The sequence below is a fragment of the Engystomops pustulosus genome, chromosome 7 (genome assembly GCF_040894005.1).
Source record: "Engystomops pustulosus chromosome 7, aEngPut4.maternal, whole genome shotgun sequence".
NCBI lineage: Eukaryota > Metazoa > Chordata > Amphibia > Anura > Leptodactylidae > Engystomops > Engystomops pustulosus.
Window position 1 is genome coordinate 18,314,575 of NC_092417.1, and position 22,611 is coordinate 18,337,185.

At 46.3% G+C, this 22,611-nt stretch overlaps 1 protein-coding gene across 1 annotated transcript; it reads right to left on the reverse strand.

Moving 5' to 3' along the window:
• Nucleotides 1-1,252: 1,252 nt before the first annotated feature.
• Nucleotides 1,253-2,185, reverse strand: LOC140070009 (olfactory receptor 5AP2-like). Its single transcript, XM_072116342.1, has one exon. The coding sequence runs from the start codon at nt 2,183-2,185 to the stop codon at nt 1,253-1,255; it is 933 nt and encodes a 310-aa protein (XP_071972443.1).
• Between the last annotated feature and the right edge of the window lie 20,426 nt (nt 2,186-22,611).

Consider the following 22,611-nt stretch of genomic DNA (forward strand, 5'->3'; position numbering starts at 1 on the left):
AAAACTACCACTTGGGAAGTCATGATTTAAACTATTTATACTCACGGCTTTGGCTTTATTGCCCAATATCGAAGCAAGTTTTCCTAAGTCTTTAAATGCAGGAAACCCAGCGAAAAACTACGTTTAAAAATAGGGTAATTAGTGCCGGGTGCTCCTTTGCAAGCAAGATGGCGCTTCTTCTAATCTTCTAATTATGCACACTTCCATGCTTTCCATTTACACCCACTCCCTCCTACCCCTCTACCCAAGTGCCAGTGACTTCATCTGACTCTTGGGAAGTTTCGCGCATGCGCAGTGTTCATCTCTATCGAGAAGCCACATCTGCTAGCTTACTTTTGCAAGACTTCCTGAGAGCTGGATGATGTGTGGAGGGGTGAGAGTGAATGTAAATGGTAAGTATGGAGTCGTGCATAATTAGGAGATGCAGAAGAGCCGGCTAGTCCATGTCACTTGTACAGGAGTGCCTGGCACTAGTTAGCATATTATTAAACATCGGTATTCTCTGGGTTTCCTTGGGGCGTTTTGCAGAGGACCTCTGAGCGCCCTTTTTTAATTTATTCATTGCTTTCCACGCCCACATTTTGAACATAGCGCCAGTGATGTCAGTGAGGTTCTCTTTATGTCTTGCGATCCAGCGGCGTGTTCTCCGATGCTGATTTGGGTCTTCCGGCGATTCACTAAAGAAGTGCGCCTGATGTCCACCAGGTATTGCTGCTGTGCCGAGGTCCGCTGGAGTTCGCCGGAGTTCACCAACCTATCCTGGGTGCAGATAAGCGCGTGTCAAGCGACACTTTTTTAAAAAAAAATACGGTTGGTTTTTTTTCCGACGACCCCTGATTTCTGTCGCATGCATGCCGACACCGATGCGACACAATACGATCGTGCGCCAAAAACCCGGGGCAATTTGGCGCAAAATGGTAATATTCGGGAAACCCGACGTAAAAACGCGATTCGGGCCCTTAGTAAATGATCCCCTTTGTGTTTGTATTACTAATCATGGGTGATTGAAGAAACTACTATAAATCTAGAAGTGGTGCTTCCATGATGTCAGATCTCCTGGATGTCAATCACCCGCGATTTTGGGAGTTGATCTCATTAACATAGTGCCCCTTCACGGAACTTTAGAACTGATAAAAACTTGGATATCATCTAAAAACATCCCAACTAAGGTGACCCACCAAAACCATATCCTTATAAAATTTAATGGTAACTGAGAAGACTACTCTTTCCTTGATTTTCCCAAACATTGAATTTAAGTTGATAAACTAAAAAGTTTCATTTTGATTGTGTCTTTAACGTCCTTATTCCTCATGCTGTAGATGATGGGATTCAACAATGGCGTAACAGCTGTATATAGGAGGGATACGGTCTTGTCTATCTCTGGAGAGTTTGCAGATCGAGGTTTCAGATACATGAAGATGATAGTCCCATAGTACATAGACACTACTGTGAGGTGGGAGGCACATGTGGAGAAAGCTTTCTCTCTTCCTTGTGAAGAGCGAATCCTAAAGACACTGGAGATGATGTGGATATATGATATCAAAGTCAAGAAGAAAGAGAATGCAACAATGATCTGGGCTGCAACGCTCATGACTATTTCATTGAGTCGTGTATCTTTGCAAGAGAGTTGGAAAAATGGAGGCATCTCACAGAAGAAGTGGTTGACATGATGGGATTTGCAAAAAGGCAGTTGAAACGTTAAGGGAACATGAACACTGGCATTGACAAAGCCCACACCCCAAGATATGGAGGCTAATAATATACACATCTTCTTATTAATGATGGTTTGGTAGTGCAATGGTCTACAAATGGCAGCAAATCGATCATAGGCCATGACGGCAAGAAGGATGCACTCTGTGGATCCCAAAGCCAAATGGAAATACATCTGTAGCGCACATCCCAAAAACGAAATACTCTTGTCCTTGGATAAAGTATTGATGAGAATTTTAGGGACGATGGTGGATGAGAAACAGATGTCAATCATGGAGAGATTACTCAAGAAGAAGTACATGGGGGTCTGTAGCTTTGAGTTGATCCTCACCACGATGATCAGTATAACATTTCCAGACAATGTCATCAGATACATGATCAGAAACACAAAAAAGCAGATGCCCTGAAGATAGAAGACATTAGACAGACCAAGGAGGAAAAATCGCCCTGAAGATGTTTGATTTGAGTTTTCCATTAGATCTACTGTAGCTGGTGAAGAGCGGCCAAGATGTAAAACGGTTAAAGGTTCCCAGTGCAAAATTTTTGATCTAATCCTCAACTTCTACCTAATGGACAATACTCATACACAGGCCGGCTTTAGTATATTACTTGTTAACATAGGATGGATGAAGAGTGTGGGCACATTTTGCTTCTATCTTAAAGTTTTATGATAATTGTATATAGTTTTTTTTTTAAATAGAGCACAGGCACAGCTACAAAGCACATACAGTACAATATGCAAGCAGGGGTGTAACTAATGGGGTAGCATCCATGGGGCCCAGAGTGTCAAGGGGCCACCTGACCTGACACAGAAACTGAAGGATAGAGGATGTTCGGTGTTATACTGTATTTTATGTAGCACATCCTTCAATCTGAGCCATCTGCTCAGAAAAGATAAGCCGGAGAAGGAGAAGGTACAGCCAGGGGCATTGCTAGGGTTGCAGAAGATCCGGGTCACGGACCCCAATGCATATGTACCAAATTTTCAGTAGTATTCACTCCTGTACATAACCTCCTTCACATGTGGTTGTGCCAATAGCAACTGTACCTAACATATACATCTACAGAAAACACAGGAGAAATCTGTGACATGAAGTTGATCTCTATCTTCTCCATTAGGTCCGGCATCACCACGTCTCCTCTTCAGCCATGTGTCCTCCCTGTGGAGTTCACCACAAAGACATCTTGTGTTCTTTATTGTCCCTTCATCTTGTTCCCCTACAGTGTTATCCTGCTGCTATCCCTAAAACTTTCTTTCCTTTACTATAAGACTCCTTTCACACACACATGTACGCTTTTCCTGGGCCAGGACTGCTGGAGAAGGGGTGAGTGCTCCTCACTCCTTCCCTGTCCATAAGAAGTCATGCAGCCAGGCTGTTCCTAGTGGAAAGATTTTTTTCCAGCAACGGCATGGTGACACAAAAATGTGCTCACCATACCGCGGACTCCTATGGCAGCCGGATGCCACCAGTATTATCCCCCTCAGCCCCTTATAATGTCCCCCATAGCACCCCCCACCAATTTTCTCATAACCCCCTGTGATGTCCTCCACAGCCCCAACTAAAAAGTTCCCCCCAGCCACAAGTGAGGTCCCCGACAGCCCCCATGTCCTAACAGCCCCCTCTATTGTCCTCTTCAGCACCCCGTAATGCCCCCCACAGTCCCCTGTAATTTCCTCATTGCCCTTCTAATGTCCCCTGCAGCTCCCTGTAAGGTCCCGCCAGCCCCCTGACGTGTCCCCCGTAGTCCCCTGTAAGGTCCCCCGCAGCCCCAACTAAACATTTCCCCTGAGCCACAAATAACGCCCCGTCCGCAAATGAGGTCCCTCACAGCCCCCTTGTCCTGATAGCCCCCTGTAATGTACTCTTCAGCACCCCGTTATGCCCCCTGTAATGTCCCCCACAGTCCCCTGTAATGTTCCAAGCAGCCCACTGCAATGTTCCCTGTAGCCTCTTATAATGCTTCTCGCAGCCCCTGTAATGTCCCCCGCTGCTCCCTGTAATGTTCGACCCAGCCCCTGTAATGTTCCATGCAGCCTCCTGTAATGTCCCCCACAGCCGTCCTGTAATGTCCCCCACAGCCCCTTGTAAGGTCCTCCACAGCCTCCTGTAAGGTCCTGCACAGCTCTCTGTAAGGTCCAGCACAGCCCCCTCAAAAAAGTCCCCCCCAGCCACAAGTAATGACCTCTACAGCCCCCCCCCCATATCCTCATAGCTCCCCTTTAATGTCCCCAGCCACAAGTAATTTCCCCCAAAACTTCGTCCCTATGTCCTCATAGGCCCCAGTAATGTCGTAATGTCCCCCACAGCCCCCGCACCCCAAGTCCTCTTAGCCACCTATAATGGTCCCCACAGTCTCCTCAATGTGGCACCCCATCCACTGCATCATAAAAAAAAAAACATACTCACCCATGTCTTCCCTCTGTCTTCTCTCCCTTCGCTCTAGCACTGAGGCGCGGTGACCACCCGGTCATCACCCGGCGTCTCCTGGTAGTTGTAGTGACCTGCTTGCCGCAGGAGACGCTGTGTGATCATGTCTCCTGCTCTCTGTAGTGGAGAATGGATCCGACAGCTTCTTCAACACTACAGTGCTGAGGAAATTTGCCCATACACCAAGACATTCGGGCCACAAGTCAAAAGATCTAGGGCACGGACCACGGATCTTTTGACCTAGCAACGCCCCTGGCTACAGCAGCACAACTCGACAAGGAATCATTCATGTTACTGTCTTCCTATGCATGTAGCATTAGGTACAGTGTACATATGTAAGTATGAAAGTATAAAGTATGGTGGTATATAAATGTATGTGTATGTGAGTATAATCATGTGTGTATAAGTGTATACATGTGCGAAAGTGTATAAATATAAGTTATTATGAGTATATACGTGTATGTATGAGTGTATATATATGAGCGCATGAATGTGTCTGTATGTGAGTGTTTTAACATATGTATGCGAGGGAATATGTATGTGTATGCATGTGTATAGAAATACAATAACTAATACCATACACATGTGTCACATGTTGGAGAGTCTTATCCTGCTACAGAATTTTAGAAGTCTTTTAGTAGGACCGTTAATCTCTATGCGGCTGGTGTGACACCACAAATGGCACCGCTCTCTGCTCCTAGCTGATGGCAACACATGTGTCAGTCAATTGGCTGATCAGTTTACACTTCTTATATTAATAAAATATCCCATATAAAGACTGTGAACATTTTGGGGCTAAAAATATTTCCATTTTAAGGTTTCCAACACCACATTGGGTATAAGGGGACTAAAAGATTAGCTGCTGAGTAGGTAGCCTTTTAACAAAGTTAGGTACATGGCATATATGATGGTAAAAGAGAAGGGGCCCCGTGGGCTTTGGGGCCCAGCTTCTCCTAGTTGAACAGAACAGACATCAGATACACATCAGATACACAGCCCAGACATCATACACATCAGATACACAGCACAGACATCATACACATCACATACACAGCACAGACATCATACACATCACATACACAGCACAGACATCATACACATCAGATACACAGCACAGACATCATACACATCAGATACACAGCACAGACATCATACACATCAGATACACAACACAGACATCATACACATCAGATACACAACACAGACATCAAGCACATCACATACACAGCACAGACATCATACACATCAGATACAAAGCACAGACATCATACACATCACATACACAGCACATACATCATACACATCACATACACAGCACAGACATCATACACATCAGATACACAGCAAAGACATCATACACATCAGATACACAGCACAGACATCATACTCATCAGATACACAGCACAGACATCATACACATCACATACACAGCACAGACATCATACACATCAGATACACAGCACAGACATCATACACATCAGATACACAACACAGACATCATACACATCAGATACACAGCACAGACATCATACACATCAGATACACAGCACAGACATCATACACATCAGATACACAGCACAGACATCATACACATCACATACACAGCACAGACATCATACACATCAGATACACAGCACAGACATCATACACATCAGATACACAGCACAGACATCATACACATCACATACACAGCACAGACATCATACACATCAGATACACAGCACAGACATCGTACACATCACATACACAGCACAGACATCATACACATCACATACACAGCACAGACATCATACACATCAGATACACAGCACAGACATCATACACATCACATACACAGCACAGACATCATGCACATCAGATACACAGCACAGACATCATACACATCACATACACAGCACAGACATCATACACATCACATACACAGCACAGAAATCATACACATCACATACACAGCACAGACATCATACACATCAGATACACAGCACAGACATCATACACATCAGATACACAGCACAGAGATCTTACACATCAGATACACAGCACAGACATCATACACATCAGATACACAGCACAGACATCATACACATCACATACACAGCACAGACATCATACACATCAGATACACAGCACAGACATCATACACATCAGATACACAGCACAGACATCATACACACCAGATACACAGCACAGACATCATACACATCAGATACACAGCACAGACATCATACACATCACATACACAGCACAGACATCATACACATCACATACACAGCACAGACATCATACACATCAGATACACAGCACAGACATCATACACATCACATACACAGCACAGACATCATACACATCACATACACAGCACAGACATCATACACATCACATACACAGCACACATAAGATGCAAATGCTGTATTTATTGTGTGTGTGTGTATATATATATATATATATATATATATATATATATATATATATATAATGTATGTGTGTTTTTGTATATGCTGTGCATATAGTATGTATGTATATGCTCTATATACTGAATGTGTGTGTATTTGTTGTATGTGTGTATATTCTGTATGTATATGCAGTATTTGTGTATTTGGTCTTTTTATACTGCATGGATGTGTATATATGGTCAGTGTATATACTGTGTGAGTTTCTATACACTCTGTATTAGTGTATAAATGTATATGAGTGCATAAATGTGTGTGTATAAGTGTATACTTGTATGTATATGGGTGCAACTATACACGTGTAGAACTTTATGTGTATATAAGTATATAAAGGTGTCTATATATCAGTGTATAAATTTGTGTAATTGTATAAATATGTCAGTGTAGGGGTACATTCATACGCATTCATAGCACAGACATGATAGATGCACAGCTCAAACACCATCAAAATCCCTCTTTTAGTTCATTTAAAAAAAAACTAGGAAAAGAACACTTACCTTAGGAAACAAACTTTGCTTCATCACTCATTGCACTTGCAATTTTCCATAATGTTGTCTGCTCATATCTGATCAGCATGGTGGAAACTGATGTACCGGCACTGCCTCTTCATATATAGTGGGCTGACATCAGCTTTTAGTCCCAGCTGTGTAACAACTAAAGAGAAGTTGTGGAGTTTCTGGATATTTCTCAGTTATTTCTCTAGAGATATCAAAGTTGTCTGAATGTTTCACTATGTAAAGTTTCCTCAAGTTGTACTTTACAATTAAGAGATATTTTAGATTTTTGACTTTATCGCACATTTTGTTTGTTACTATCGCAGACAAAATTGAAATCTCTCAACAAATATTGCATTAGATATTAAATTATGATTATATTTTATAAATTATATTCTGAATACTATATATTTAAGTATCTAACTTTATTTTTTCCACTTTATTGTAAGCCCAATATTAAAAGCTGAACTGGTTAACAGGAAGTGTAGATCCAATGTGAATAACTTTCCCAGTGACTCCAGTTTTAGGCCACCCTGAATCCACTTTGGGCATTAAATGGGTTGTTAAGGTGGTAAAAGTAAAATATAGCTGGTCTGGAGGGGCTGTGAAAAAACATATAGCTTTCCTTTTCTGGTGCTCCCGTTCTCCGCACCACTGCCCATTGGTGCTGCGCCCTTGTTTGTTTACAGAGCCAGGCATGCTCTCATCTGACTACTTCCACTCGCCTGGTACACCCGCTCTTCTATAGTCACTGCACCTTACGGCAAATTCACACGGCTGTTGGGGAACATATATATGAATGCGGTATATATATGTCCCCCATAGGCCGGCAATGGGTACATGGCATGGTACGGAGTGGTGCGGTGCTGCACACGTGTGGAAACGTACCATTCTGTACTCAGGAAAAGGTAGGACATGTCCTATCTTTTTCCTTATTATGGCGCCGTGCACCATATAACTCTATGGAGAGGGGCGGGGCCGAAAAGCGCTCACCCCCTCCTCCTCTCCCATGCGCAGGGTACACGTTGATCTGAATGTAGCTTTAAACAGCATTTGTTTTAATTCATATCAGGCAAAGCAGCAGTAGACGGGTGGGTGTACCAAGTGAGCGGATGTAGTCAGAACAGAGCGTGCCTGTCTCTGTCAACAAACTAGGGCACAGCGCCAGTGGGCAGCGGTACGGAGAACGGGAGCTCCAGAGAAGGAAAGTATATGTTTTTTTTCACATCCCCCAGACCAGCTAGTCAACCCCTTTAATCTCCCTTTCTTCAAAAACTGGTTAACTTCGGGCCTTTTAAGGGTCATTTCTAGAGATGAGCGAACATACTCGTCCAAGCTTGATGCTCGTTCGAGCATTAGCGTACTCGAAACTGCTCATTGCTCGGATGAATATTTTGCCAGCTCGAGAAAATGGCATCTCCCGCCGTTGTGATTTTTGGCGGCCAGAAACAGAGCCAATCACAAGCCAGGAGACTCTGCACTCCACCCAGCATGACGTGGTACCCTTACACGTCGATAGCAGTGGTTGGCTGGCCAGATCAGGTGACCCTGGGATAGACTAGCCGCTGCCCGCGCTGCTCGGATCATTCTGTGTCTGGATGCCGCTAGGGAGAGAGCTGCTGCTGGTCAGGGAAAGCGTTAGGGTGTTCTATTAGAATAGTGTTAGGCAGGAGTGATTCTCCAAGAACCCAACAGCCCTTCTTAGGCCTACAAAAGCGTTATATTTTCCTTTTTTTTGGTTTGCCTGTGGCTGGGCTTGCTGGCATTAGTAGTGCAGCTAGTACCATATTGTGAGTAATTTGCAGGGAGACTTGCGACCGTTGTGTTTAGCTCTTAGTGACACACATATCCACCTCAAACACCGAAGTGGGACAATTTATTAGGGGTTTGATTTGGATTAGGCAGAGTCTGCTGATTTTTTTTTTTTTACGTTTATTTCTTTTTATAACTCAAAGTCATCAGGCACAGCACAAAATCCAGTTGTGTGCTGTCAGTGTAGGTTAGAAACTAGCCATAACAATAGGATAGCATCGTTTTGTTTAAAAAAAATTTTTTTTTTAAAGTTTACACTTTAATTTGGAAAATGTTTAACCCGAGGGGTAGGGGTAGAGGACGAGGGCGTGGGCGTCCAACTACTGCAGGGGTCAGAGGCCGTGGTCCTGGGCGGGGTGAGACACCACCTGCTGATGAGGGAGCAGGGGAACGCCGCAGAGCTACACACCCTAGGTTCATCATGTCTCAAGTTACTGGGACTCGTGGTAGAGCACTGTTGAGGCCAGAAAGGTGCGAAGGGGTGATGTCGTGGATTGCGGACAATGCTTCGAGCCATTTGTCCACCAGTCAGTCTTCCACGCAGTCCACCCATGTCACCGAAATCAGCACTCCTCCAGCTCCTCCACCTCAGCCTCCTTCCCCCCAGTCTGCCCCCTCCCAGCAAAATTTTGCATTTGAACCGGCATACTCTGAGGAACTGTTTTCTGGACCCTTCCCACAGCCACAAACCACTTGTCCAGTTGCTGCTGAGCTATTTTCCGATGCCCAGGTTTTCCACCGGTCGCAGTCTGTGGTTGATGATGACATTATTGAAGTAGTGGAAGAAGTGTGTAAAGAGGTGTCGGACGATGAGGAGACACGGTTGTCAGACAGTGTGAAGTTGTTGTCAGGGCAGGAAGTCCGAGGGGGGAGCAGACTGAGGGATCAGAGGATGATGAGTTGACAGACCCAAGCTGGGTTGATAGGCCGGGTGAACACAGTGCTTCTGAGACGGAGGCGAGTCCTATAGCAGAACAGGTTGGAAGAGGCAGTGGTGGGGCCAGACGGAGAGGCAGGGCCAGAGCTGGTGCATCAGCGCCAAATGTTTCCCGTAGTCAAGCTCCTGTGGCGAGGGCTAGATTTTCAGAAGTCTGGAGGTTCTTTAAAGAAACACCGGATGACCGACGGACTGTGGTGTGCAGCCTGTGCCAAACCAGGATCAGCAGGGGTTCCACCACTACTAGCTTAACTACCACCAGTATGCGCAGGCATATGAATGCTAAACACCCCACTCAATGGCACCAAGCCCGTTCACCTCCATCCGGGCACACCACTGCTCCTTCCCCTGTGTCATCTGCTAGTCAGCCCCCTGCCCAGGACCCCGGCCCAAACACCTCCCGTGCGAAAACCCCATCTTCGCCTCCACGATCCTCCACAGCATCCACCAGCTTTCAGCTCTCCATACCCCAGACGCTGGAGGGCAAAAGGAAGTATAGTGCAACCCACCCACACGCCCAAGCCCTCAACGTCCAAATCTTAAACTGCTTAGCCTGGAGATGCTGCCCTATAGGCTGGTAGAGACTGAGGCCATTCGAAACCTCATGGTGGCGGCCGCCCCTCGGTATTCGGTCCCCAGCCGCCACTATTTTTCCCGATGTGCCGTCCCAGCCCTGCACAAGCACGTGTCAGAGAACATCCTCCGTGCCCTGACCAACGCCGTTTCTGACAAGGTCCACCTGACCACGGACACGTGGACGAGTGCTGCCGGGCAGGGCCACTATATATCGCTGACGGCACATTGGGTTAACTTGGTGGAGGCTGGGACCAAGTCTGACCCTGGAACTGGTTATATACTGCCGACGCCGAGGATTGTGGGGCATACCTCGGTCCAGGTCTCAAAGGCCTACTATGCCTCCTCCTCCTCCCACCCCTCCTCCACCTCCTTCTTCCGAATTACCATCCGTGGGCATGGCGCCATCAGTTGGTAGCTCTAGGCACAGCAGCAGTGCCATCGCTAAGCGACAGCAGGCGGTGCTCAAACTGCTGAGCCTAGGCGATAAAAGGCACACCGCCCAAGAGCTATTACAGGGCATCACGGCGCAGACTGATCTGTGGCTGGTACCGCTGAACCTGAAGCCAGGCATGGTTGTGTGTGACAACGGCCGTAACCTGGTGGCGGCTCTGCAACTCGGCAGACTGACACATGGGCCATGCTTGGCCCATGTGTTAAATCTTATAGTTCAGCGATTCCTCAAGACATACCCCAATCTGTCTGATTTGCTCACGAAGGTGCGCCGCATCTGTGCGCATTATAGGAAGTCCAGCACAGATGCTGCCACTCTCAGGGCAGCGCAGCGCCACCTCCAACTGCCCGCTCACTGACTGTTGTGCGACGTGCCCACGAGGTGGAATTCAACATTAACCATGTTATCCAGAGTTTACCAGCAGCGCAGAGTGATTGTAGACTGCCAGATGTCAACTTCCACCAGAACTGGTAGTCAGGTCAGTCAGTTTCCTCAAGTCTACAATGAGGAGTGGACGTGGATGTCTGATATCTGTCAGGTGCTGAGTAACTTTGAGGAGTCAACACAGATGGTCAGTGGTGATGCCGCCATCATCAGCCTCACCATCCCGCTGCTTGGCCTGTTGAAAAACTCTCTGGTCAGCATGAAGTCGGAAGCTTTGCACTCGTCACAAGAGGCGGGGGAAGAAGATTCCCTTGTTGATAGCCAAAGCACCCTCAGGTCTGTTTCTCAGCGCATATCGGTGGAGGTGGAGGAGGATGAGGAGGAAGAGTAGAAGAATGTTGGCGAGACAGAAGAGGGGACCATTGTTCAGTCCTTCACTGTTCAGCGTGTATGGGCAGAAGAAGAGGAGTTGGAGGAGGAGGAAATGGGCAGTCAGGCCAGTGATGGGAGTGAATTCTTGCGCGTTGGGACTCTGGCGCATATGGCAAATTTTATGCTAGGCTGCCTATCCCATGACCCTCGCGTTCAAAGAATTTATTCCAGCACCGATTACTGGATATTCACTCTCCTGGACCCACGGTACAAGCAAAATCTTTCCACTCTCATCCCTGGAGAGGAAAGGAGTGTGAGAATGCATGAATACCAGCAGGCCCTGGTGCACAAGCTGAAACAGTATTTCCCTTCTGACAGCGCTAGCGGCAGAGGGCGTACTTCTGCGGGACAAGTAGCGAGGGAGAGTAGGCGAGCAGGCAGCTTGTCCAGCACTGGCAGGGGTACGCTTTACAAGGCCTTTGCCAGTTTTATGTCACCCCAGCAAGACACTGTCACTTGTCCCCAGTCGCGGCATAGTAGGGCTGATCTTTACAGAAAGATGGTGAGGGAGTACGTAGCTGACCATACCGTCGTCCTAAATGATCACACAGCTCCCTACAACTACTGGGTTTCAAAGCTGGACATGTGGCACGAACTGGCGCTGTACGCCTTGGAGGTTCTTGCCTGCCCTGCCGCTAGCGTGTTGTCCGAGCGGGTTTTCAGTGCAGCTGGTGGCATCATCACCGATAAGCGTACACGCCTGTAGACTGACAGCGCTGACAGGCTGACGCTTATCAAGATGAATAAAGCCTGGATTTCTCAGGATTTTCATTCTCCACCAGGTGAAAGAAGCTCAACCTGAATAATGTATGCACTCCTCCTCCTCATTGTCCTCCTTCTCCTCCACTTTGTACACTAAAGCAGAGGAAACTGGCTATTTTTTGCCAGGGCCAACTGGCTCTAGCTATAGTACTCCATGTATTTAATTTTTCTGGAGGACCACCTACCTGCTCCTCTGGTTTGAAAACTTTTTTGGACTGCCACATACAGGCACTTAATCTATTTAATTTTTCTGGGGGACCACCTACCTGCTCCTCTGGTTTGAAAACTTTTTTGGACTGCCACATACAGGCACTATCCAAATGAAATTGTCTCCATAGCAGCCTCCACACGTCATCTTTTTAGCTGGCTCCACACGTCGTCTCCATTGCTACCTCCACACGTCATCGCCATAGCTGCCTCCAAAAGTCGTCCTTATAGCTGCCTCCATACATGGTCCCCTTATCAAACGAGCTGTGTCAGGCAGAATTTTGGGTTGTTTTCATGGCTTCCACATCAAACTTGTTGCCACCCTGCTGTGTAATCCCCAAAATATACTGGCAAACTTTTATCATTTACCAATATTATTTCAGCGCTTCTTGCGCATCTGTTTACATTCCCCTCACCCGCCATAACCCAAACTTATAAGAACACTACTACACTTGATCTTATACAAAAGGTTCTTAGAAGTGCTGTTTGGGGAGGAGCCGAGAGACAGGGGCTTGGATTGGCGAAAGCTCGCCTGGCAGCGGAGCGCCAGCTCCATCCCAAGATCCAACTAACATAGTTTCAACTGCAGCACCTTTAATCTACTACTAGTTCACTGCCTCCATACATCGTCCCCTTATCAAACGAGCTGTGGTCAGGCAGAATTTTCAGGTGTTTCACCAGATACATAGTGGAACTCGGCCCATCTGTCGCCGTCATGCTGGAGACCTGAAGTTGCAATCATAGCAGCGCAATATGAATGCCCCATACTGTCGCTCTTAATCATGGAAGTCGTCTCCATGGCTGCCTCCACATGTCGTCCCCTTATCAAAAGAGCTGTGTCAGGCTCATTTTTCGGGTGTTTCACCAGATACGTTATGGAACTTGGTCACTATGTCGCCACCATGCTGTGTTATCGACTAAATATACCGTCAACCTTTTGTTCACATAGGAAATCATTTCAGCGCTTCTTGCTCACCTCCTTTGGTGAAGCCTGAGTCCATTTAGGGTATGTCGCCATGACATTCTCTAGCCTGCCACTGCTGCTGCTGCCTCTCCATGCCGTTCCCTATAGTGTCAGGGTCAATTATTGCATGTTTTAGATGCTATCTAGCGTCATTCTGTCACTCTGTCATGGCCATGCTGTTGCCCATAGTTTTGGCATAATGGTGCGATTAAGCAGCCTCAGAGGCATCCATGCATGCTGCCCCTGCTGTTTCCTGTCTATTTCCGTGGTGTTTCCATCCTTTTCTGAGGTTCCCAGGTGTTTGGCCAAGCTTCCCTGTGCAGAGCCTTGGTCCCCTTGAAAAATGCTTGAGTCTCCCATTGACTTCAATGGTGGAGATTGGAAATTATGAGAAATCCATGCTTTATTCATCTTAATAAGCGTCAGCCTGTCAGCGCTGTCAGTCGACAGGCGTGTACGCTTATCGGTGATGATGCCACCAGCTGCACTGAAAACCCGCTCGGACAAGACGCTAGCGGCAGGGCAGGCAAGAACCTCCAAGGCGTACAGCGCCAGTTCGTGCCACATGTCCAGCTTTGAAACCCAGTAGTTGTAGGGAGCTGTGTGATCATTTAGGACAATGGTATGGTCAGCTACGTACTCCCTCACCATCTTTCTCTAAAGATCAGCCCTACTCTGCCGAGACTGGGGACAGGTGACAGTGTCTTGCTGGGGTGACATAAAACTGGCAAAAGCCTTGTAAAGTGTACCCTTGCCAGTGCTGGACAAGCTGCCTGCTCGCCTACTCTCCCTCGCTACTTGTCCCGCAGAACTACGCACTCTGCCGGTAGCGCTGTCAGAAGGGAAATACTGTTTCAGCTTGTGCACCAGGGCCTGCTGGTATTCATGCATTCTCACACTCCTTTCCTCTCCAGGGATGAGAGTGGAAAGATTTTGCTTGTACCGTGGGTCCAGGAGAGTGAACACCCAGTAATCGGTGCTGGAATAAATTCTTGGTCACGGGATAGGCAGCCTAGCATGAAATCTGCCATATGCGCCAGAGTACCAACGCGTAAGAATTCACTCCCCTCACTGGCCTGACTGCCCATTTCCTCCTCCTCCAACTCCTCCAACTCCTCTTCTTCTGCCCATACACGCTGAACAGTGAAGGACTTAACAATGGTCCCCTCTTGTGTCTCGCCAACATTCTCCTCCTCTTCCTCCTCCTCCACCTCCACCTCCTCCGATATGCGCTGAGAAACAGACCTAAGGGTGCTTTGGCTATCAACAAGGGAATCTTCTTCCCCCGTCTCTTGTGACGAGCGCAAAGCTTCCGACTTCATGCTGATCAGAGAGTTTTTTAACAGGCCAAGCAGCGGGATGGTGAGGCTGATGATGGCGGCATCGCCACTGACCATCTGTGTTGACTCCTCAAAGTTACTCAGCACCTGACAGATATCAGACATCCACGTCCACTCCTCATTGTAGACTTGAGGAAGCTGACTGACCTGACTACCAGTTCTGGTGGAAGTTGACATCTGGCAGTCTACAATCGCTCGGCGCTGCTGGTAAACTCTGGATAACATGGTCAGTGTTGAATTCCACCTCGTAGGCACGTCGCACAACAGTCGGTGAGCGGGCAGTTGGAGGCGGCGCTGCGCTGCCCTGAGAGTGGCAGCATCTGTGCTGGACTTCCTGAAATGCGCACAGATGCGGCGCACCTTCGTGAGCAAATCAGACAGATTGGGGTATGTCTTGAGGAAACGCTGAACTATCAGACTTAACACATGGGCCAGGCATGGCACATGTGTCAGTCTGCCGAGTTGCAGAGCCGCCACCAGGTTACGGCCGTTGTCACACACAACCATGCCTGGCTTCAGGTTCAGCGGTGCCAGCCACAGATCAGTCTGCACCGTGATGCCCTGTAATAGCTCTTGGGCGGTGTGCCTTTTATCGCCTAGGCTCAGCAGTTTGAGCACCGCCTGCTGTCGCTTAGCGACGGCACTGCTGCTGTGCCTAGAGCTACCGACTGATGGCGCCATGCCCACGGATGGTAGTTCGGAGGAGGAGGTGGAGGAGGGGTGGGAGGAGGAGGAGGCATAGTAGGCCTGAAAGACCTGGACCGAGGTAGGCCCCGCAATCCTCGGCGTCGGCAGTATATGACCAGCCGCAGGGTCAGACTCGGTCCCAGCCTCCACCAAGTTAACCCAATGTGCCGTCAGCGATATATAGTGGCCCTGCCCGGCAGCACTCGTCCACGTGTCCGTGGTCAGGTGGACCTTGTCAGAAACGGCGTTGGTCAGGGCACGGATGATGTTGTCTGACACGTGCTGGTGCAGGGCTGGGACGGCACATCGGGAAAAGTAGTGGCGGCTGGGGACCGAATACCGAGGGGCGGCCGCCGCCATGAGGTTGCGAAAGGCCTCGGTCTCTACTAGCCTATAGGGCAGCATCTCCAGGCTTAGCAATCTGGAGATGTGGACATTAAGGGCTTGGGCGTGCGGGTGGGTTGCACTATATTTGCGTTTCCGCTCCAGCGTCTGGGGTATGGAGAGCTGAACGCTGGTGGATGCTGTGGAGGATCGTGGAGGCGACGATGGGGTTTTCGTGGCAGGGTCCTGGGCAGGGGGCTGACTATCAGCTGACACAGGGGAAGGAGCAGTGGTGTGCACGGCCGGAGGTGAACGGGCTTGTTGCCACTGAGTGGGGTGTTTAGCATTTATATGCCTGCGCATACTGGTGGTAGTTAAGCTATTAGTGGTGGAACCCCTGCTGATCCTGGTTTGGCAAATGTTGCACACCACAGTCCGTCGGTCATCCTGTGTTTCCTTAAAGAACCTCCAGACTTCGGAAAATCTAGCCCTCGCCGCAGGAGCCCTCGCCACGGGAGCTTCACTAGTTGATACATTTGGCGCTGATGCACCAGCTCTGGCCCTGCCTCTCCGTCTGGCCCCACCACTGCCTCTTCCAACCTGTTCTGGTCGAGGACTCTCCTCCGTCTCAGAAGCACTGTGTTCACCCGGCCTATCAACCCAGCTTGGGTCTGTCACCTCATCATCCTCCGATCCCTCAGTCTGCTCCCCCCTCGGACTTCCTGCCCTGACAACAACTTCCCCACTGTCTGACAACCGTGTCTCCTCATCGTCGGACACCTCTTTACACACTTCTTCCACTACGTCAAGAAGGTCATCATCACCCACAGACTGTGACTGGTGGAAAACCTGGGCATCGGAAAATTGCTCAGCAGCAACCGGACAAGTGGTTTGTGAGTGTGGGAAGGGTCCAGAAAACAGTTCCTCAGAGTATGCCGGTTCAAATGCCAAATTTTCCTGGGAGGGGGCAGACTGGGGGGGAGGAGGCTGAGGTGCAGGAGCTGGAGGAGTGGCGATTTCGGTGACATGGGTGGACTGCGTGGAAGACTGACTGGTGGACAAATTGCTCGAAGCATTGTCGGCAATCCACGACATCACCTGTTCGCACTGTTCTGGCCTCAACAGTGCTCTACCACGAGTCCCAGTAACTTCAGACATGAACCTAGGGAGTGTAGCTCTGCGGCGTTCCCCTGCTCCCTCATAAGCAGGTGGTGTCTCACCCCGCCCAGGACCACGGCCTCTGACCCCTGCAGTAGTTGGATGCCCACGTCCCCGCCCTCGTCCTTTACCCCTAGCCCTCGGGTTAAACATTTTGAAAATGAGAGTTATAACTTTAATTTTTTTTAACTTTTTTTTTGTGTTTTTTTTTTTTTTGTGTTTTTTAGTTTTTAAAACCAAACGATGCTATCCTATTGCTATGGCTATTTTCTAGCCAAGTATGAAAGCACACTGCTATGCCAGATGAGATGACGCTGAGTTATTAAAAAAATAAACGTAAAATAAAAAAGGAAATGGCAGACTGTGCCTAATTGAAATCCAACCCCTAATAAATTTTCCCACTTCGGTCTTTGCAATGGATATGTGCGTCACTAAGCGCAAAACACAGTGGTCGCAAGTCTCACTACAAATTGCTCACAATTTGCTAGTAGATGCACTGCAGCAGGTACAGCCACCAGCAGATCAACCAGAAATCAAATATATATAACGCTACTGTAGGCGTAAGTAAGCCGTTTGGATTCTCCTATGGCTATTTTCTAGCCAAGTATGAAAGCACACTACTATGCCAGATGAGATGACGCTGAGTTATTAAAAAAATAAACGTAAAATAAAAAAGGAAATGGCAGACTGTGCCTAATTGAAATCCAACCCCTAATAAATTTTCCCACTTCGGTCTTTGCGATGGATATGTGCGTCACTAAGCGCAAAACACAGCGGTCGCAAGTCTCACTACAAATTGCTCACAATTTGCTAGTAGATGCACTGCAGCAAGTACAGCCACCAGCAGATCAACCAGAAATCAAATATATATAACGCTACTGTAGGCGTAAGTAAGCCGTTTGGATTCTCCTATGGCTATTTTCTAGCCAAGTATGAAAGCACACTACTATGCAAGATGAGATGACACTGAGTTATTAAAAAAATAAACGTAAAATAAAAAGTAAATGGCAGACTGTGCCTAATTGAAATCAAACCCCTAATAAATTTTCCCACTTTGGTGTTTGAGGTGGATATGTGCGTCACTAAGAGCTAAACACAACGGTAGCAAGTCCCCCTGCAAATTCCTCACAATATGGTACTAGCTGCAAATAAAAAAAAAACAGTATAACGTTATTGTAGCCCTAAGAAGGGCTGTTGGGTTCTTGGAGAATCACTCCTGCCTAACAGTAAGCTAATAGAACACCCTAACACTTTCCCTGACCAGCAGCAGCTCTCTCCCTAGCGGCATCCAGACAGAGAATGATCCGAGCAGCGCGGGCAGCGGCTAGTCTATCCCAGGGTAACCTGATCTGGCCAGCCAACCACTGCTATCGACGTGTAAGGGTACCACGTCATGCTGGGTGGAGTGCAGAGTCTCCTGGCTTGTGATTGGCTCTGTTTCTGGCCGCCAAAAAGCAAAACGGCGGGAGCTGCCATTTTCTCGAGCGGGCGAAGTATTCGTCCGAGCAACGAGCAGTTTCGAGTACGCTAATGCTCGACCGAGCATCAAGCTCGGACGAGTATGTTCGCTCATCTCTAGCTAGCTTATTGCCCAGTGGGCGTGAAGGGGGGTGAAGGGGGGGGCGGGGCCGGCCGAGCGGAGGGCGAGGACGGCCGGGAGTCGGCTGCACACTGTCCCCGCGCCTGCACACTCGCTGCTGCCGGCGACTTTTCATACGTGCCTGGCGTAGGATAGACGCTGTGCTTCTGGCAGCCCGATACATCAAGAGGCAGAAGCCTCTTGATGTATTGGGCTGCGAATTTGCAGCAGCGGGGCTATCATACGCTGGTGCACAAGCACCAGCGTATGATAAATATCCCCCTTTGTCTCTATCTTGTCTTTGAAACGCCCCCTGAAGATTTTGTTCACTGTGACCTGAAAATTTTCCTATTGACTAAGCAAAGGGATAATATCCTGATCCTGGCCCACAAATCAGCACTTCCTACCAGGAGATTAAATTATAGATTGTTGACTACATGGTATATAGTCCCTTGTGAACCTACCCGATATGTTGGAGGTGCGGTAGATTTTGGAGATGGCACATACTAACATTTTGGAATTGGAGGTGATGTGTAAATTTTGAGTCCTGTTTTCCCCCTGGGTGCTTGCAAAAATATAGGACTGGAGCTTAAATATCTACTTGCTGGTGTTCCTCAGAGCCTCCATCCTTACTTCAGTGATTGGGTTGATGATATGTACCATTTGGAAACCCTTCTGAACTCCTTTTCAGAAAACTTTTGGCTTTAGTGGTTCTCTTTTAGTGCATAAGTGGTGACATATACCACGAGGGGGCTCTCCCACCCATTCCTTTCCATGTTCCATCCTATTCTTTACACACTATTCCTGTTTTTGTAATTATTGTGTCTAGATTATGTTTTTAGATTATTACATGTTGTTTAAATGTGTCCCTGGAAAAAAAACTTAATAAAACTTTTAAAATGGAAAAAAATTGCAGGTCACCATTTTCATTCATGATTTGTTATCAGAGCTTTTACTATACTTTTTTTCAGTATATTTCATTAAGATACCAATTTACTGTTTTAATTATATTTAAGTACATTTAAATATTGAAAACCTTGAGAATTTTTTTATATTCCAACACTAGTCATGAGTGGATCCACGAAAGTTGAAATTCTGTTTGGGTCCGAACAGCACCTCCAGTAACACCCAACTTTTAGTCAATTAACATCTGTGATTGGTGCTGGTACTAGTTGTTGGTGTAAACTGTATAAATGACAACTGACAACTAGGCATTGAATGAGTGGCCACACTGCTCAACGCCATTTTGGCCACCGGCATTCTCCGTCACATCATTGGAAGGTACAGGGCCTCCCCAAAATGGCGGTGTGCAGCATTTGATTGCAGCTGGCATTCAACAGATAATGCCCACAATCATTCCAAGCACCGAAAGCGGACATTGCTAGAAGCACCTTCCTGAGGACAAAGATCCAACCATCTATCTCCATCCAGTGGCTGAAGTTTGTTGAAGTTATGGCTGTTGTCTGTTCCAATAAAGAACGGTAAGTTATGCTTTACCAACATGCCTCTGAGTGATCCCTGCATTAGGTTGTATAACACCAAGGGCGTCCGCATCAGGGATCCCTATCTACACATATGGTTTGCCCCAGGGAGAAACCTACACTCTTAATCTCTCCTATTTTCTTGCACACACACCACCTGCTGGAGACCTGCCAGGCTGTGGACGAGGCCTCCATTCCTGATACTAAGCACTGTCATACCATCGACAAGCCACTAGCCACTGAGCCACTAGCCAGCCACTCAGGTATTCAGGGCTCTGGCTTCCTCCAGCTATAGAAAAAGGCTAGGCCCCGGTGGGGGATGTTGCATATTACCCTTATAATTCTGGAGCTCAATCCTCAAATTCTGATTTATATGAATATCTGAAATGTAAGGTCCGTACTTTATCCCTATCTTCTTCAAGGGACAACCATTGCTTTAATCAACTATTCCCCACTTATTCCCCACTTAATGATTCCATAGCTTTGTTCATAGGTCAGAACAATTGATCCATGTACATGAAAGAATGAATAGGGCCATGTATTGTGAGAGTTTGAGTGTTTACCTCCTTCCATCAGCAAGAGCATTGAAGATAAAAGTGGTTGGGTCTTTTGGCATGACAATGACCCCAAGCACTTCACAAATAAATCAAGCTCTATTCACACAGAGGTAAGTTGCAAACATTTTCTTTATATAAATCAATTTCCAGACAATACAGGTGTTTTTCAATGGTAAAATGACCACATATATATTCACCCTTGTGCAGCGTTATCACAGTCCATTACTCCAATGCCAGATACGGGAATTCCAGGTTGAGACACATGTGTACACTACTCCATCGAGCAGAATGGCGTCAACTGTATCATTGTACGTTTTGGGCCCTTCTTCAAGCACAAGGACAGGGTAACGAAAGAGCACTTCAGGGCCCTAGAGTGGCCTAGCCAGTCTCCAGATGTCAACCCCATAGAAAATCTTTGGAGGGAGTTCAAAGTCTGTGTTGTCCAGCGACGACCTCAAAACATCACCGCTTTAGAGGAGATCTGTATGGAGGAATGGGCCAACATTCCAGCAACAGTGTGTGACAAGCTTGTGAAGACTCATAGAAAATGATTAATCTCTGTCATTACCATCAAAGATATATAACAAAGTATTGAAATTGACCAAATACCACTGTCCAGTTTCAGTTCCATTTGTCAAATTGACCATTCAGGAGATAGAATTTTTTTGTAAAACACTGATCATCTGTAGGATGTTCCAGCCGAGGACTTTTTACGTCGTAACTCTATATGTCAAATTAATATTATTAAATAAATTTATGTTAACACGTTTGACCTTAACTCTGACCAATATATTATACGTGGATGTGAGACACTTGAAAAATGTATTTTAACCCCTTTCTTGCCGGAAATTTTTGTGTTCCTTTTTTCCTCCCTTCTTTCCACAAACCATTTGTTTTTATTTTTCCATTTACCAAGATATATGAGGGCTTATTATCTCCAGGACAAATTGTACTTTCTAATGGCTTTTTTTCATTGTATGCGGAAGCTGGGAAAAAAATACAAATGTGGTAGAATTGCCCAAAAAACACTTGCTCCATATTCCTATATGTTTTTTTTTTATATTATTCCTGCCCTGTCCAAATAACACTTCCCATTTACTTATTGGGTTGGAACAGAGATACTAAATCTATATAGATTTTATTATGTTTTGATTCCGAAAAGAAATTCAATTATTTTGTCTGAAAAAAAAGAAAATCTTAGTTTTGCCATATTCTGGAGACTTTTTTTTAATAGTTCAGTCACGGAGCTGTCTAAGGTGTCAGTCTTTTCAGGACAAGCTGGTGTTTACATTGATACAATAATGGCAATTATACAGCACTTTGATCACTTCTGATTTCAATTTTTGTGTGTTTTGAAATGGCAAAAAAATGGCAATTCATTGCCTGGAATAATTATTTTAGGGTTTAGGATCAGAGATGGACATCACAATCAGACCAAGCCGGGTTCAAGTAACCTAGAGGGTCTGAAATAAAAGTAAAAAAATGAAAAAATATATAAAAAAGATTTTAAAAAGTGAAAGTTAAAATCACTGCCTTTCCCTAGAACACATATAAAAATAAAAACTGTAAAAATCATAAACATGATAGGTGTTGCCATGTTCTAAAATGCCCATTCTATCAAAATATAAAAAAAGATTATTCCCGACTGTGAACTGGAAATAACAGCCAAATGTTCAAATTGTTTCTAAATCCATGTTTGAATAACAAATGATCAAACAGTCATATAGGTTCCAAATTGATATAATTATAATAATTATAATTATATAATTGATATATTGGCCTCATAATTTGACAAAATGGCAAATATTTTTTGTATAAAATTTAAATTATTTTTAAAAAAAATCTAATTAAACATATGTAAATTTGGTATCCCTGTG

Coding starts and splice junctions, on each gene's coding strand:
- LOC140070009 (XM_072116342.1), bottom strand. CDS start 2,185: ATGGAAAACTCAAATCAAACATCTTCAGGGCGATTTTTCCTCCTTGGT.